General features: G+C 36.6%; 1 protein-coding gene across 1 annotated transcript; it reads right to left on the reverse strand.

The window, feature by feature from the left end:
• Positions 1 to 1249: 1249 nt before the first annotated feature.
• LOC104223204 (importin subunit alpha-1b-like) lies at positions 1250 to 13610 on the reverse strand. Its single transcript, XM_009774581.2, has 13 exons — positions 13431 to 13610; positions 12196 to 12316; positions 11985 to 12085; positions 11740 to 11907; positions 11537 to 11643; positions 11321 to 11402; positions 3804 to 4100; positions 3523 to 3704; positions 3344 to 3425; positions 2638 to 2769; positions 2322 to 2452; positions 1425 to 1708; positions 1250 to 1288 (listed from the first exon to the last, which is right to left on the reverse strand). The coding sequence occupies exons 1-12, from the start codon at positions 13608 to 13610 to the stop codon at positions 1447 to 1449; spliced, it is 1845 nt and encodes a 614-aa protein (XP_009772883.1). The 3' UTR covers positions 1250 to 1288; positions 1425 to 1446.
• Positions 13611 to 18150: the final 4540 nt, after the last annotated feature.

Genomic DNA, 18150 nt, shown 5'->3' on the forward strand with positions numbered 1-18150 from the left:
ATAATCCATATAATTAGAGAAGCTGAAAAGTTGGTGAAGTTAATCTAATCCATTGCAGAAGAACAAATTGCTGGTATTCTGACTTTACACTCTTTCCAAGGTGAATTTATGAGGACAAAGCTTGTACAAAATTTCTCATGGAGGAAGTGCTTGATAATAAGGTCTGCTAGAAACTTTTGGTATTTTGGCACATGGATGTACTAGTTACTAGTCTAGTAAATACATTGGGTATCTGAAGTTGGTATATATGAAAGTTTGTACATGAATGTTGTATACGGTCAAAATCAAGGAGTCCGATTTCGAAGTCTTAAATTGGGCTATGAGTCCGAGTCTGGACGACTCGAAGTAGAGGTCAGACCCGGTTGGAGGACACACACCTCGAGGAAGCAGATCGAAGGCCTAGCACGACCTACATCGAGGGCAGTATAATCTCGAGGGCACTCAAAAAAGAGCGAGAATTTCTCAAGGACACGTGGGTCAGGGCATAAATTAAAGGATAAGATTTGTACGAAATGGTACAGGTCCGTACTGGGTTATTGTACACCTGTACCAATAGAATTCTTACAATTAGGAATGTACTATATTGGGGTTTTCTCCTCCTATACAAAGGGGACCCCAATCATTTTGTAAGTATCTCTCACATTATTCACTTCAATAGAATATTCTATTTTGCTTTTTCTTGTTTACCGTGCTCTACAAGTGTTCTTCAGCTTTATTGTTCATACTCCATTGCTTTTAGCTGACCTCGAGGCCACTAAGAAAGTCGAGCTCGAGGTCCTCTTTGTTATAGCAACACTGGTTTGGCTCAAATTCTTCTTACTTAAACTTAACATTACTTGTATATTCACTAGTATTAGAATAAATCACATATCTTTAACACCACAAATCATATTTAATTGTTACACCCATTTTTCGAGGTAAACAAATTTTTAAAGCAGGTTGACAAAAATTATCAACAACAACAATAACAACAACAACCCAGTATAATCCCACCAGTGGGGTCTGGGGAGGGTAATATGTACGCAGACCGACAAAAATTATCACATACCAATATATTTTACTCCTGTAGTGAACTCAGCAGTTCAATTAACCCAAATTGGAAAGTATATTTGATTATCAACTGAATTCGATCGGAAATGGCAGTCAAATGAAAACAACCAAACTGATAACTTCCACATATAGCAACTAACAGAGAATTCAGTCACTATTACAATGGAAAATAACAATGAATGCAACTACAATTAGAACTCGGAGAAATAAGAGAAGCAGGACACTCTTCATCATTATCCTGAAATTAGAGAATATGAATGAGGAAGATGAGATAAGAGACAAGGTTGAGTTTAGAACAAAAGAAGAGATAATTCAGAGAAGCACAGAAAGAGAGAATGTGTGGGTGTTTGAGAGGAAGTAGAGAATGGCACTACCAGATTTTATCAAAACCAGCAATCAGAGCTCCCTAGGCCAGCACAACCTCAGCATCTTTCTTGCGATTTCTCCAACGTCCGGATCATCCATTTGGCTCTGGATCCTAGCAAGTCCACCACTGTTAGTGACCATCTCTGCGTAAGGATTTACACCATCAACTTTGTCAACCTCTCCCACCCTCAAAATATTTAGGAGCCCCTGGAAACAAGAAGTTCTTCTTGTGTATCCTTCACATAAAAGACCCAAAGAAAGTGCTTCAATGGAACCTTGGCCGACTAAGTACCTGATCGATACCAGATAAACATATTTTAGGCCTTCCAGTTCAAATCATAACTAGTAGACTATATACACAAAATTGTGTTACCAACATTCTGTTCATTTGAGTAACCACAGTGCATACTATGGCAGATATATCATTGGATGCACAAGATTTCTTTTTGATGAAATTAAAGTTAAGACAGAAAGAAGATGCCCTTAGAAAATTATTATTTAGAATTAACAGAAAATAAGAAATTCTATCCACGTTTACGACATCCAATTATGTAGAATCTTAGCCCATGTCAACACCACTAGCAGAACAAAAATGGGGGTTTCCTAGTTTTGCAACTTAAGGTTATTTTAATGAGGCATATTGAAGCGGAGCAGCTTACGAATACATTCAATCACTGGGATATACCAGCAAGCCAATTATGGTATGCATATTGTATCTTAAGTTATTACGTAAATGGCCCAAATAACATGCACACTAATGCAGCTTCACAACGATACAACACACACAAATATTCACATAAGTATATACACACAAAAACACGTACATTAGACACACATACATATATAAAAGGCAACTACAGCACACTTATCAAGCAACAGAAAGTACTTTAATGAGAAGATTGTACCTAATCTGGTCTTGAGATCCTCTCCTGGCAGCACTTGAGATAGCATATACAGCCTCATATTTGATATCATCAACCTCTTGGTTAATCGCAATTTGAATAATAGGAGGGAAGATAGCTGCATCTACCATCCTCTGTTTCATAGAATAAGGCTCATAAATTATACTAGTAGTTAATAATATTCATACACAATGTCTCAAAGAATATTCTACAACAATTAGAGTTTTACAGAATGCTCAGGCTCAAGTTAGTTTGACTGAGCAGATCCTTTCATGGATTGCAGCAAAAAGAATCAAGATTAAGAAGTTCACAAAAGAACCTGTATTTGACTGCTCCGGTAGCTCACTATGTTTGCGATGGCACGACAAACACTCCTCAAAGTTAAAGGTCGGTTGTCATGATTGTTCAGGATATTTAAAAGACGCTGAAGAACTTGGTTGCCATGTAGAACCTAGAAAACGTAAAAGGGTTAACAAATTTTATTAAACAAACCTTTCATTTTAAAAAATAACAGGCCTCATACGCTAATTTTCTCATCCGGCTTTCTGTAAAAATAAATTGTGCCAGAACTTTATTCTCTATTTAATTAAAATAAAAAGAGAACAACACATATCCAAGAAGATGAGTTCAAAATCATAATACGTGCATTCGTTGAAAGGTTGGGCTTAAATCAATATTTAGGCAGAGATTCATTTAGCTCTTGTGTATGTATTTTCTTCAGAATCAACCAGAAGAACATAGCAAACCATAAAAGGAGTGCAAGTGTCATGTTACAAATGTTACAAACAAGCCTTTATTTGTGACCGATATCTTCACCCTGAGGGCTTAAATGGTCTGATGTTGTGCAACAGCAATGGCAACAATTCCGAGAAACACCAATAATATCAACTCTATATAAAACAAAAAGAAGGATCTTACAAACATGATTCAGATTATGACCGAGACACTAACGCCTGAGGTATTTGTTAGTAAACATCAAAAGATTGGGGTAGAAGACAAAAGCAGGTTAATGGTACAGGGAGTACCTGAATTTGATTATCAGTTCCACTCCTAAAGAAGTTCTCCACAATCTTCAGCACATTTGCTACTACCTCACTATTCGTATGTCTGGCATAACCTCAGCTTATTAGATTCTCCCTCATCCTAGCTGAACACATCAGAATTAACAACAGAAAAGAATTGTTGAAAAAGGAGAACAACTTACGCCAAAAGCATCACCAGCCTTGGGCACATATTTTGCTCAATCAGCGCATTTATAGGATCAAATCCACCTCGTGCAAGACATGCAATAATTAAGCAAGCATGCTTAAGAACAGGGATTGCTTCTTCTTCTATACGAAGCTCCAGATCAATGAGATACCGGAGGACCGGTAATGATGGCCTCAACTGAAACAACAACAGTGTATCGTGTATGAGCATTAAAGAAATCTGTGCTATGAGTGTGATGGTCTCAAAACAGAACACAAACTATCTCTTCTACTCCACCTTATCAAATGATGGGGGTGGACTTCCAAAACATAAGTTTCCTATTGTCCTGGATGCTCTGATAGCTGATGACGTGTTAATAGAAGTGGCCTCACGTGATAGCCTATGTAGAAGTTGAAATAATGGGATGAGAGGAGCAGTATCAATAACAAGGTCCCTCCACCTTGTTGAACGACGGGCAAAATTACCCAAAGCCTCTGCTGCCTTATATTGTACAATCAGGATGGATAAATTGTGCCATGCAGGATCCGCGAGTACTTGTGCTAGATGATCCAAAACTTGGTGTTCATGGAGAACCTAGAACACATATATAGAAGGACGTAATCTCATTGCCTTAAAAAGGACTCAGAAACATGTTAACCAAAAAAGAAGGTGGATACACAGGGGAGATTACATATGGGTGCTAAAGATAATATCTCTTGAAGGCTTCTTAATTGTGTTGTCATCTAATTCCTTAGTAGGATAATGCTAGAGTTTGATAGTCCAAGTAGTCCAGGAATTAATGTATACATTTATAACCGTTCAAGAAAATGACAAACCAGTACAACAAATTAAGAAAGAATTTTGTACATAAAATCCTACAAAATTTGGATAAATGCGAAGTAAACTTGATGTAGTCCAACTTCAGAATAAGGAGAGAAAAGCCTAGCAAGCCATAGTCTACCAGGATCAACATGGCATAAAAAAATTGTCGTAGCGAATAAAGCTTTTTGTGCAACCAAAACTTAACTAAAGAATACCAAAAATTTCAAGTGCTAAATGATTAAGAAGCTTGTTATCATGATCTCAATTCTCAACGGTTGCTTCTAAAATTGTTCATGAAAATATTGTTGGATAAAACAAAAATGAAACATTTGACTAAAGCTAATTCAGATTTTAATCAGGAAGCAAAGGAGAAGTGTTAATTGGCCATCAGTATAGCAGTGAGTTGTGATATTAAAAAGGAAGCTTGACCTCACACATAGAATAAGAATGATATGATGAGCACAAGTGTAGCTACAAGATAAATCCATGACTTTATACACAAGTAGTAATCCAATTATTGTTGAGTTTCTTTTTAATATAGAAAAGTATTAAAAAGAGGGTGAATGAGAAATTGAGGGAAATGAAAATTTTGAGTAAAATTTTAAGTTTCCCTCTCAGACATTGTCCCTCATTGGTAGAGGAAAAGGAGTTTGGTGGGTTTATATACAAATGCACTTCATGTAGCTCTTAAAGAGTTAGGAAGAAGGCAAGCCTCGCGCCGTCGTCGTCGCTCGCTCGGCTACGGCTACGGCTACGGCTTCAGTCAAATGATTGATTGATTAATTTTTTGGACCAAATTTATTTGTTAATAGTAGATATTAACGTAATATTATCCGTGTTTGTAACTGATATGTTCCAATCCGTGTATTGTACCACCAGTTGCAATAGCAGCCGCCTAGTGCTCCTCCCACCATGGCTAAGTGCTTGCTCCATAACAAGCTAGTGCATGCTCCACCATGGAGAGGGGGCGGGTCTCACAACTGACTGCTATAAATATGAACAACAGCAGTTGGAAAAAGACACACCGAAACAGAATTGAGAGCTATTGATCTTCTCTTCACCGAAAACTCAACGTTGGCTATAATTTGCATTCCTTCCTCTCAGAATTTCCATTCGACTTCTGAGTTTTCCTCCCTTGTTCTGCATTGTTTTAAACTACAAACAAAGCATCCGTAAGTGTGATTTGCTGCCGAACTTTGTATTCGCTGAAACACTACGTGATTTTGTGGCTGTTTGTTGGAGATTAAAATCTACGTGATTTTTACTCCAGTTTTAAAGCCTTCGTGGCGTTTTGTTGGAGATTAAAATCTACGTGATTTTTTACTCCAGTTTTAAACGTTTGTTTGTGTCATTTTTCCCCCCAGAAAAAATGGCGAATGACAACGGAAATCAAGCTGTTCCGATGGTGACTACCAACGCATCGACAAGCCGAACACCGGCTTTAGCATCTGCAGAAAAACCCGGAAAATTTTTCGGGATTGATTTCAAGCGCTGGCAGCAGGAGATGTTCTTTTACCTGACTACGTTATGTCTACAGAAGTTCATCAAGGAAAATATTCCTGATCTGCCAGATGAAACTCCAGAGAATGAAAGCTTTCTCGTGATTGAGACGTGGAAGCATTCTGTTTTTTTGTGCAAGAATTATATTCTTAGCGGACTGGATGATAATCTGTATAATGTATACAGTGGCGTGGAGACATCAAAAGAATTGTGGAATGCGCTTGAAAAGAAATACAAAACTGAAGATGCCGGGGTGAAGAAATTCGTGGCTGCAAAATTTTTGGACTACAAAATGGTAGATATCAAGTCTGTTATTACCCAAGTCTAGGAATTGCAAGTAATTATTCATGATCTACTTGCTGAAGGTATATTTCAAAAGAATACTGATGTTGAAAGTAAAATTTTTAGTAATTTTATTAACGGAATTTTCATTGAAGGTCTTGTCATTAATGAAGCATTCCAAGTAGCAGCAATAATTGAGAAGTTGCCTCCATTGTGGAAGGACTTCAAAAATTATTTGAAACACAAACGAAAAGAAATGTCCCTTGAAGATCTCATTGTTCGATTGAGAATCGAAGAGGACAATAAAGCTGCTGAAAGGAGAGGCCATGGAAATTCAACAATAATGGGAGCAAATATTGTTGAAGATAACAAAAAGAGAAAGAAGGCTTCTGGTCCGAAATACAACCCAAGCAAGAAGTAGTTCAGTGGAAACTGCTACAACTGTGGGAAAATCGGACACAAATCTACGGAGTGTCGTGCTCGGAAGAAAGACAAGAAAATGGGTCAAGCAAACATGGTAGAAAAACATGATGATGTTGATGACTTGTGTGCCATGCTTTCTGAATGCAACCTGGTAGGAAATCCTAAGGAGTGGTGGATTGATTCTGGAGCCACTCGCCATGTTTGTGCTGTGAGGGAAGCATTTTCTACCTATGCTTCTGCTGGACCCGAAGAGATGCTTTCTATGGGAAATGTTGCTACAGCAAAAATTGAAGGATATGGGAAGATATTTCTCAAGATGACTTCTGGCAAGGTCATGACTTTGAACAACGTCCTTCATGTTCCCAAAATTAGGAAGAATTTAGTCTCTACTGGACTTCTTGTAAAGCACGGTTTCAAGTGCGTTTTTGTATTCGACAAGGTTGTAATAAGTAAGAATGAAATGTTTGTAGGAAAAGGTTACCTCACCGAGGGCCTTTTCAAGCTCAATGTAATAGTTGTTGACAATAATAATAAGACTTCAACTTCTTCTTACTTACTTGAGTCAAATGATTTATGGCATGTACGTTTGGGTCATGTCAATTATAAAACCTTGCGGAAAATGATTAACTTGGAAATATTGCATAAGTTTGAATGCGGAAAATCAAAATGTCAAATATGTGTGGAATCTAAGTATGTTAAACATCCTTATAAGTCGGTAGAAAGGAATTCAAATCCTTTAGACTTAATTCACACAGACATTTGTGATATGAAGTCAATACCATCTCGCAGTGGAAAGAAGTATTTCATAACTTTTATTGATGATAGTACTCGATATTGCTATGTTTACTTACTTAATAGTAAAGATGAAGCAACAGACGCATTCAAGCAATACAAAAATGAAGTTGAAATGCAACTTAACAAGAAAATCAAAATGATAAGAAGTGATAGTGGTGGTGAATATGAATCTCCTTTTGAACAAATATGTTTAGAATATGAAATTATTCATCAAACAACAACCCCTTACACGCCCCAATCCAATGGGATTGTAGAAAGAATCGTTCATTAAAGGAGATGATGAACGCATTGTTGATAAGTTCTGGATTGCCACAGAACTTGTGGGGGGAAGCTGTTCTTACGGCTAGACGAATACTAAATCGAGTACCCCATAGCAAAACACAATCCATTCCATATGAAAAATGGAAAGGAAGGAAGCCCAACTTGAATTATTTTAAAGTGTGGAGGTGTTTGGCAAAAGTACAAGTTCCTAAACCCAAAAGGGTAAAAATAGGACCGAAAATAGTTGATTGTGTTTTCATAGGATATGCGACCAATAGTAAAGCATATCGATTTCTGGTTCATAAATCAGAAAATCCTGACATTCATAATAATACAGTTATAGAATCAGATAATGTTGAGTTCTTTGAAAATATATATCCGTATAAAGGAATGTGAGTTGTTTGGTGAAGGATCTAAACGACCTCGGAAAGAAACAAAAGAAAGTACATTTTATCAGGAAGATCCAAGACGTAGTAAACGTCAAAGAACGTCTACTTCGTTTGGACAAGATTTTGTGACTTTCTTATTGGAAAATGAGCCTCGAACATTTAAAGAAGTTATGTCTTCTTCGGAATCATTGTTTTGGAAAGAGGCAGTCAATAGTGAAATAGAATCCATATTGAACAACCATACATGAGAATTGGTTGATTTTCCTCCTGGAAATAAACCTTTGGGGTGTAAATGGATTCTTAAAAGAAAAATGAAAGATGATGGCACTATTGATAAATTTAAAGCAAGACTTGTTGTCAAAGGGTATAGACAACGAGAATGTCTTGACTACTTTGATACATATTCTCCAGTGACGAGAATTACGTCCATACGAATGCTAGTAGCTTTAGCTGCAGTTTATGGTCTTGAAATTCATCAAATGGACGTAAAGACAGCCTTCTTAAATAGAGATTTGGAGGAAGAAATTTACATGGAACAACCTGAAGGGTTTGTAGTTCCAAGTAAAGAAAAGAAGGTATGTAGACTTGTTAAGTCCCTCTACGGACTAAAACAAGCACCCAAACAATGGCATGCGAAATTTGACCAAACAATGTTGTCAAATGGTTTTAAGATAAATGAATGTGATAAATGTGTGTACATTAAAAATGTTCCAAATCACATAGTCATTGTTTGCCTATATGTGGATGATATGCTGATAATGAGTAATAACATTGCCAACATAAATGCTACTAAGCGTATGCTAACTAGCAAGTTTGATATGCAGGACTTGGGAGTTGCAGATTTAATTCTGGGGATTAAGATCCAAAAGACTCCTCAAGGTCTGGCATTGTCACAATCTCATTATATTAAGACAGTACTTGAAAAATTCAAGCACTTAGGCTTTAAAGTTGCAAAGACTCCAATTGACGTGAATCTTGCATTAGCAAAGAACAAAGGCCAAAACATATCACAATTGGATTATGCTCGTGTGTTGGGATGCTTAATGTACATCATGAATTGTACACAACCAGATATAGCTTGTGCTATAAGTAAACTGAGTCGATACACGAGCAATCCAGGTCAATCTCACTAGATGGCAATGAAACGAGTTTTGGGATATTTAGAACATACCCAAAACTTTGATTTGCACTACAGTAAATATCCTGCGGTGATTGAAGGATATTGTGATGCAAATTGGATCACCGATTCAACTGATTCGAAGTCCACAAGTGGATATGTATTCACTATTGGTGGAGGAGGGTATCTTGGAAGTCATCCAAACAAACATGTATTGCCCGCTCTACAATGGAGGCTGAGTTCATAGCCTTAGATAAAGCCGGTGAAGAAGCTGAATGGCTCCGGAATTTCTTGGAAGACATTCCATTTTGGCTCAAACCGTTGGCACCAATATGCATACATTGTGATATCCAAGCAACAATTGGAAGGGCTGGGAGCGTTATGTATAACGGTAAATCTTGTCATATACGACGAAGACATAAAACCGTTAGGCAACTACTCTCTAGAGGAATTATCACGATTGACTATGTAAGGTCAAGTGATAATGTATCGGATCCACTTACAAAAGGCCTAACTAGAGAGGTAGTTGAGAAATCATCGAGGGGAATGAGACTATGGCCGAGAACAAGTTATTGTGGCGGTAACTCTACCTAGAAGACTGAAGATCCCAAGATCTAGGTTCAAGGAGATCAAACAAAGTCATTAATGAAGGTTCAACATTGTCAACAAAATTTTTAGTCCATTCTCGTGATGAGACAATGTTCAGTACCAAGGATAAAGCATTAAGGCTTTTTAATGATTTCTAAATTTGATACAGGGTATAACAAATAGTGTATCTACGGGATGACACGTTTAGGAATCACCTATGTAAGTGTGAAGTGTTAGCCGCTTCAAGGAGAATTTTGCAAGGCCAATTCTCTACGCACTTATGAAACCAGGCAGTGTTCATGGCTGAAACGAACACAACAATGAGAACCAAAGACGGTTAAGGGATTGATTGTGTGACTTATGGTTGTCTAGGTATACACTAAAGTTCGACGGTTCAAAGATATCAAATCTACCGATTGACCGAGTATATCCGACATAAGTTCACTACGGAAAGTTCAAAGGGAAACCTACTTATCCAGATGCAATTAATCCTTGCTTGCAAATCACACAAGTTTTTCATGCATACTACCGTGATATAGCTATTCCCCATTTATGTGGGGGATTGTTGAGTTTCTTTTTAATATAGAAAGGTATTAAAAAGAGGGTGAATGAGAAATGGAGGGAAATGAAAATTTTGAGTAAAATTTTAAGTTTCCCTCTCCTTTTAATGAGACATTGTCCCTCATTGGTAGAGGAAAAGGAGTTTGGTGGGTTTATGTACAAATGCACTTCATGTAGCTCTTAAAGAGTTAGGAAGAAGGCAAGCCTCGCGCCGTCGTCGTCGCTCGCTCGCTCGGCTCAGCTTCGGCTACGGCTTCAGATTCGGATTCGGATTCGGATTCGGATTCGGATTCGGATTCGGATTCGGATTCGGATTTGGATTTGGATTTGGTCAAATGATCGATTGATTGATTGATTGATTAATTTTTTGGACCAAATTTATTTGTTAATAGTAGATATTAACGTAATATTATCCGTGTTTGTAACGGATATGTTCCAATCCGTGTATTATACCACCAGTTGCAATAGCAGCCGCCTAGTGCTCCTCCCACCATGGCTAAGTGCTTGCTCCATAACAAGCTAGTGCATGCTCCACCATGGAGAGGGGGCGGGTCTCACAACTGACTGCTATAAATATGAATAACAGCAGCTTGTTGAAGACACACCGAAACAGAATTGAGAGCTATTGATCTTCTCTTCACCGAAAACTCAACGTTGGCTATAATTTGCATTCCTTCCTCTCAGAATTTCCATTCGACTTCTGAGTTTTCCTCCCTTGTTCTGCATTGTTTTAAACTACAAACAAAGCATCCGTAAGTGTGATTTGTTGCCGAACTTTGTATTCGCTGAAACACTGGGGTTTGAAGTACCGCTACATCAGTGTGTAATTCGTTCTATCCTGGAAGGAAATAATCCATAACCTTGGGTACTAGGAGGGGATTAAATTCCTTAAGAAAATACTGTGAATTCAGTGGGCTCGAATTAATTTCTGTTTTATTTATATTTACGTTTATAAGCTAACGTTCTAATTTCCAGAATCATTATTTACAAATACAGGCATAATAATAACAATTATAACAAGAACACTTAGTAAAAAATTAACGATAACATTATCATGGAGGATAGGTAAGGACTACCTGAATTTGATCTTCACCTCCTCTTGTAAGAAAGTTCTCCACAAATGTCAGCACACAATCAACAATGCAAGGTTTAGGATGCCTATCATTACGTCATTTTATTAGATCACATAGGCGAAACCGCAAAAGAAAAGAATAGAAAGAGAGCAAGAAGAACAAGAACATTATGCCCCAAGTATGCATAATGATACTTCAATTTAAAGGAGAATAACTAACTTGAAAAGCAACATCAGCCTTCCACACAGATCTTGGTTAACAAATCTTGTAACTAGATCACCTCCGACATCTAATTTAGCTGATAACGAAGCCAAAGTGTTGACGGCCTTAAATAGAATATGAATATTTGAGTTAAGAGATGCGAAAGTACAGATTATTTCTTAAATAGGAGTATACAAACTTCAGAAAAATTACCATCGTACCTTATTAGTTACAAAGTAATCCAACCATTTCTCATCGTCATAGTGCCTTATTTCCTCATCATTAAGCATTTGTAGAAGAACAGGAATAGCGTCACGGTTAACTAATTCTTGAACCTGTGCTGTTGTTCCATCAGAGATGACTTGACCTAAAGTTTCTGCGGCTCGGCTCTAAGAAAACAAGAGGAAAATGAGAAACAATATTACATCGTAAATACTGTGGACAAACGATAAGGAGTTATACTCACGCGGACACCGTGCCAATGTCCATATCGACAACATTCTACAAGATTATCTATTATCCCATTACTAAAAAGTGTAGCAAGGGGAAAATCGTAGTGACCATCATCTGCATAATGTTTCAAAAACATGAAAACGTCACATAACTCATATATATACTTATACATAAATATATACAATATAAGCTAAAACACTCTTATAGACGGTAAGAATTATTACCCTTGTAAACCAATAGAAGCCTAATCCTGTAGGCAGCTGACTCTAACAAAAATGATCCGTAAGTTTCACGCAAAGCCAAACCAGCAGCAAAATCTCTCTTCATCTGAGGGAATTGCTCAAACTGTTGATAAGAAAAGTACAACAACATGTTAGCAGATTTTAAGACAAGTTAAAAGGGTAAATTTTCCTTATCGTATAATAAACTTTATTATGTCTTGTGTCTCTACATCCTCTGTAACAATAAATATTAATGGAATATCAACAAAATTCTTTCAACCGACTAGAGGATACAGACAAGGTGATCCTCTCACCCCTTACTTGTTTATTATGTGTATGGAAGCCTTATCGAGCATAAGATTTCTAGAAAGGAGCAGGATCGTATTTGAGTTTCCCCTTCAGGACCCAAGTTATAGCACCTTATGTTGGAGATGATAAAATCCTCCTAGCTCGGGCAAACTCAAAAATTGGGGATGCAATCATTAAGACCCTTAATGAATTTCGGGACAAAATTAAAATCAGCTTTAACAAATCAAAAATAATCTTTTCTAACAATAACAGTAAAGATGATATTACAAATTCATACTCTGACAAAACTGGAGATATTTGGGCTTTCCCATTTCAAATAAACAACAAGGAAAGGATTATTAATACCTATTAGACAACCAAATTAGTGAGACACCCATCAATATTAATGCTAAGGACGATTGGTTATCTGGGATCCTAATGAAGATGGGCATTTCCATACAAAATCTGCAAATCTCACTCAAATCAAACTAGGGGAAACCTCAACCACAAATAGCCATTTTAAATGTGTATGGGAGATAGACATTAATTTTATGTGACTCCTAAACCATAACAGGCAATTCCTACTAGAAACTTGCTCAAACAAATATAACCGAAGAAGACAACTGCGAAATCTGCCAAGGGGACAAATTAACGAAACTATCTTCCATGTTTTCTTTCGAACGCACAACCTTGAACCACTCTCCTATGGATCTTTCCAAATGGCTGGAAAACTGGTGGTGCAAGAGAAACCTTCGTCAGTAATAACCATATCTTAAAATGGAAAACTCTTAATACCATTCTGTCTTTGACATTTATGGTTAACTCGAAATAATAATGGCTTTAACAAAAATGTGGATCTTAATCAGCTACTACTTCCAGCTATTGAATACCAACCTACTCTTAACAAACGTAATGTGCCAGCTAGTAAAATAAAAGAAAAGAAAATTCACCAATCTCTTCCTCTCCCCATATTTGACCATTAGCTCAGGTTCATAATGTTCAATGTTGAAATATTGATCAGTTCTCTTTACGTACAACCACCAGTAGCGTTTTTCTTTCCGGAGCTTTTCCAAACTTTTTCTATTCTTTTCGACGTCGGGAGGGATATTTAGACGTTTATATTTCTTCATGGTTAAACATGAAATTGGTCAGTTGAAATCTGTACTAGTACAGTGCAGGGAGCCTAAATTTATACTCCATGATTTCCTCTTTTTTTTTTTCCTGTATCTGTAGTGGGGAGTGGGGGGAAAGGATCGGCGTCAGGTCGATACAGCTATGTGTGCAGTGCAGCAGGTACTATTTTCATTCGTTGCATTGCATGTCTCAAGTAATTCTTTTATTTTCATATCGTTCATTATATTCTACTTGCGTATCAGTTGAATTATCCATTATCCAACACCCCATAAATTCAAAGTTTTTCAGTATTTTGTCATCATTAACAAAGACAACGAGTAACTAGTAAAAGTAATCTTTGGATGAAACCCATTTAATAGAGTTTAGTAAAATTAATTATTAATGATTTCCTTCCTTTTGGGTAGGGGTGTATATAGGACGGGTTGGTTCGGATTTTACAATTACCAAACCAAACCAATTGTGTCGGGTTATTAAATATAAAAATCAAACCAAACCAATAAAACTCGGGTTTTTCGCTCTAGATTTTTCTCGGGTTTTCGGGTTTTTTTCCCGGTAAAATCTTCGTAGAACACAACATATAAATTGTGCTCAAAATGTTTCTTTAGTCCTAGTAAGATACAACTATATAAAGTATTTTTCAAGAAATAATACAAAAATATGAGATATGTCATGGCATTATCCTAAAATATTCAACAATAAAGACAATAAAATTATGTAATATAAATATTGCTAATTAAAAAGCCATAATAAAAATAAATATAATCTAAAAGTACTAAGTCATGCTAAAATAAGTAGACTAATAAGGGAGTATTAATTATATGATTAAATGCTAAAGAAAAAATAAAAATAGGTTATGCATTTTTATCTGAATTATTGCAAAATAAAAAATAGATATTCAATACATTCTCGTTCGTAGTATTGAATTGAATGTCTTTTATGAGCATTAATATTGATTTGATTTTGGTTTGGGCTTTTGTTAGCACTATTTTACTAACGTTAATGACTATAAAACTTATTGAAACATTCAAAAGTTCTAAGTCCAACCTTGAAATAATACCTCAAAAGATAAAATTATGAAATCTTTTAAGAAATATTTATAAATTACATCACAATAATTATATTTATATATTAAATATATCTAAAATTTCTATATATGTAATGTCGGGTTGGTTTGATTTCAGTTTGACTTTCTTTAGTTAAAATCAAACCAAACCAATTATGGTCGGGTTTTTTTTTCCAACACCAAACCAAATCAAACCAAACCATAGTCAAATTTTTTTCTCGGTTTGACTCGAATTATTGGGTTGATGCGGTTTGTCGGTTTACTTTGTACACCTCTACTTTTGGGATTTGGGGGGGGGGGTGTTTGTCTGTAGTGGGGAGTGGGGAAAGCATTGGTGTGGATTACTGGATTAGGATACAGAAAATAGAAATAGAAAATAGAAAATAGAAAATAGAAAAAAAGCGCATATGACTCTTAAAGTCGTAATCATTTCTAGTCATGTCATGTCATGAATATCAATAATCAGAGTAAATATCTATGATTACTAGAGAATATCGCCTCTCTTGAATGAATTCGATCTGGAGATCACATTAATAACAGGGAAATTAAAATAGAAATGCATTTATATCTTCTGATGATCCTATCCTACGGGGAAAAAAATGTGAAAAGCGCTAACACAACGTCTTTTATTAAAAAACCAAGAAATTTGTCAACCTCAAAGACCATAGATCTTTGAACCTGTTGAACAGAACAATACCCCAATCCATAAGGAAAACAGAACAAACACAACTTCCATGATATGCGAAAAGATAATATAGGAGATGAGGAGTACGGTTGAATAAGTCTATTTTTAACTCAAGAAATTATTATGTGGAATAGTATTGCCTCATTTTCTCTAAACAATTTAAAGGTAATGCCCTTTCTGAATTCTACTCAAGGTGTTTTATTAATGAAAATTACCTTATATTTCCCTCACCTCTCCCCAACCACAAAAGATATAAAAAGTAAGCATAAAATACTATGTCGAACTTAGAAAGTAGACTGACAAAAAATATATATTGGTGAAAGGAAGAAGTAATTTTTCGTATGATGCTTTATATTTTGTCTAATAGGAAGAGGAAGAAGTATTTACCTTTTTTAAGAAAAAATAAATTTAACCCATCTGATATCCGAAACATAATGGTTCGAATTCAGATTTACATTGCGTGTTTAGCACATTAAGAGGAAACATTTCTTACCAATTTTTTATTTTTATTTTCAAAACTCGAACCGTAACCTATAGTTAATGATAGAAAGATTTCATCCATCTCACCATCAATACTACCACTTTATTTCCTATTTTCTCCAAATTAGAAAAAACCTAAAACCAGCCTCTTTTCCCTCTATATTTTTCTTTACTTTTTATCCTAATATCTCAATCAAACATATTCAAAGACCAGGTGGGGAATAAGCAATACAAACAGAAGTATATTTAATAATAATACCTCAGCCAGTGTAAAGTAATTAACGATCTCGTCTTTCTAATTTGGAGGGTGGGGTTGGGGGGTTGGGTTGTTTTGTAGTGGGGGTGAAGGGAAGCATTGGTGCTGGGTCGGCACAGGTAGTACTCAATTGTAATTGGATGTCCATATACAAACAAGGAACAAAACTGATAAAACCTTTATTGGCACCTATTCTTATTCCTACGACTGACATTTCAGATATGCCCCGCGCAAACACACTCTCACACACTCTCCGTAGGCTCCTTTTCCCACACTCCACTTAAAAAATTTCTTACCTACAGTACTCATGCTTTCCATGTTTTTCATTTCCCTCTTCCATTTGTTCATAATATTTCAGTGAAAAGTATAAGAGTCGAAGAGGTCGTTTGGTTGAATCTGCGAGTATAATTATCCCATTATAAAATTTAGCATAAAATAAGAGTACAAAATTCGAGTAGTTGAAAAAATAATCTCTGCCTATTATTTAATGCTGAGTTTAGTTGCAGGTATAGAATAATACCCAAGAGAATAACAAGAGAATTACACCTTTATAGATGGTAACACTATTTGCTTAACCATATTTTAGTCCGTTAGCACAATTGTATGCGGTCAAAACCGGACTTGCTCTTTGTGTGATTAATCGAGACTGAAACATGATAAGTCAAGGTTCAACCTCATATTATATCGAACCATGGTGCGAAGTTAGATCGTCGAGTTCGTGACCCAGTGATTGATCAAAAGCGAGATCGGCCAAGATCAAGACCGAATAAGATAGAGACCGAGCAAGATCCAGTGAAGTTTACTGACCCAAATAACGGAAAGCCGAAATATCCGAATGGGGCGAGGATCACGGCGGAAATCTCAGCACGTATCAAGAAGAGGCCGTTTAATTAGCTAATCATAAGATTTCCTACCTCATACAGAATTGTATCAAGAGTAGGATTCCCCTACTATATAAAGGGGGTCTGATCATTTGTAAAATACATCATATTCACGCAATACAAAGCAACATACTATAGTTTTCTAGCTTTCACTATCTTGTGATTCTGTTCATAAGTCAGTTGAAACATTTTTTGGTTCAAAGGTGACCGAACTCGAGGGCCAAGGCTATTCAATTTGTGTGGTTTGCATTTATTCTGTTGTCGTCAATTTTAATATTAATTTATTCTTCTTAATCTGTACCAAGTTATATCACGTATCCTTAAAACCGCGTATAAATTCAATTGTTATCCGATTTTAGGGTAAACAATTTGGTGCCCATCGTGGGGATGAGGATAATAGTGGTTACTCGGTGCAAACTTTCATAACACACTCTATTTTTCATATATTCTTTGAAGTATCTTTGATTCCAGGATCAGAATGTCGAACTCTCAATCAGCACCCTTTCATGTCGACAACGGTTTTGGCCACCACGATGAGAATGATAACATAACACCGGGAAACGATGAACCCCTGGTTGACCTCGATAGAGTTCCGACTGTAGATCCAATCAACATCAGCTCACATGTAGCCCTCAACGCTAATTTGGCAGTCGATCCCGAGGGTAGCATCCGTAGGGACGTTCGATCGGTCACTCAAAGTGCCCGTGGCGATGAAGATGGCGAGGTCAACCTGCGAGTGATTTTCGAAATGTTGCAGGCTCAACAAGCAGCAATAGCCTAGCTTCAAAATCAGAATCACCCCCAAGCAGGATTGAGCCCGAACCGTCACAAGAAGTTGTCCACAGGATCGAATCGGTTTCAAAGAAAGCGAACGATAAAGAATCGGGGACCGATCCTGCAATAATGAGGATGCTCGAAGAACTAACAAAAAGAATTGAGTCCGAGGAAAATAAGATTGAGGCAAATGATAAGAAGGTGGAAACTTACAACTCCAGGGTCGATCAAATTCCGGGGGCACCACTGATATTGAAGGGTCTGGACTCCAAAAAGTCCGTACAGAAGCCTTTCCCCAAGCGCGACTCCCAAACCGATCCCCAAGAAGTTTCGAATGCCTGAGATTCCTAAATACAATAGAGCAACCGATCTGAACGAGCATGTCACCTCTTACACA

The sequence above is a fragment of the Nicotiana sylvestris genome, chromosome 11 (genome assembly GCF_000393655.2).
Source record: "Nicotiana sylvestris chromosome 11, ASM39365v2, whole genome shotgun sequence".
Lineage (NCBI taxonomy): Eukaryota > Viridiplantae > Streptophyta > Magnoliopsida > Solanales > Solanaceae > Nicotiana > Nicotiana sylvestris.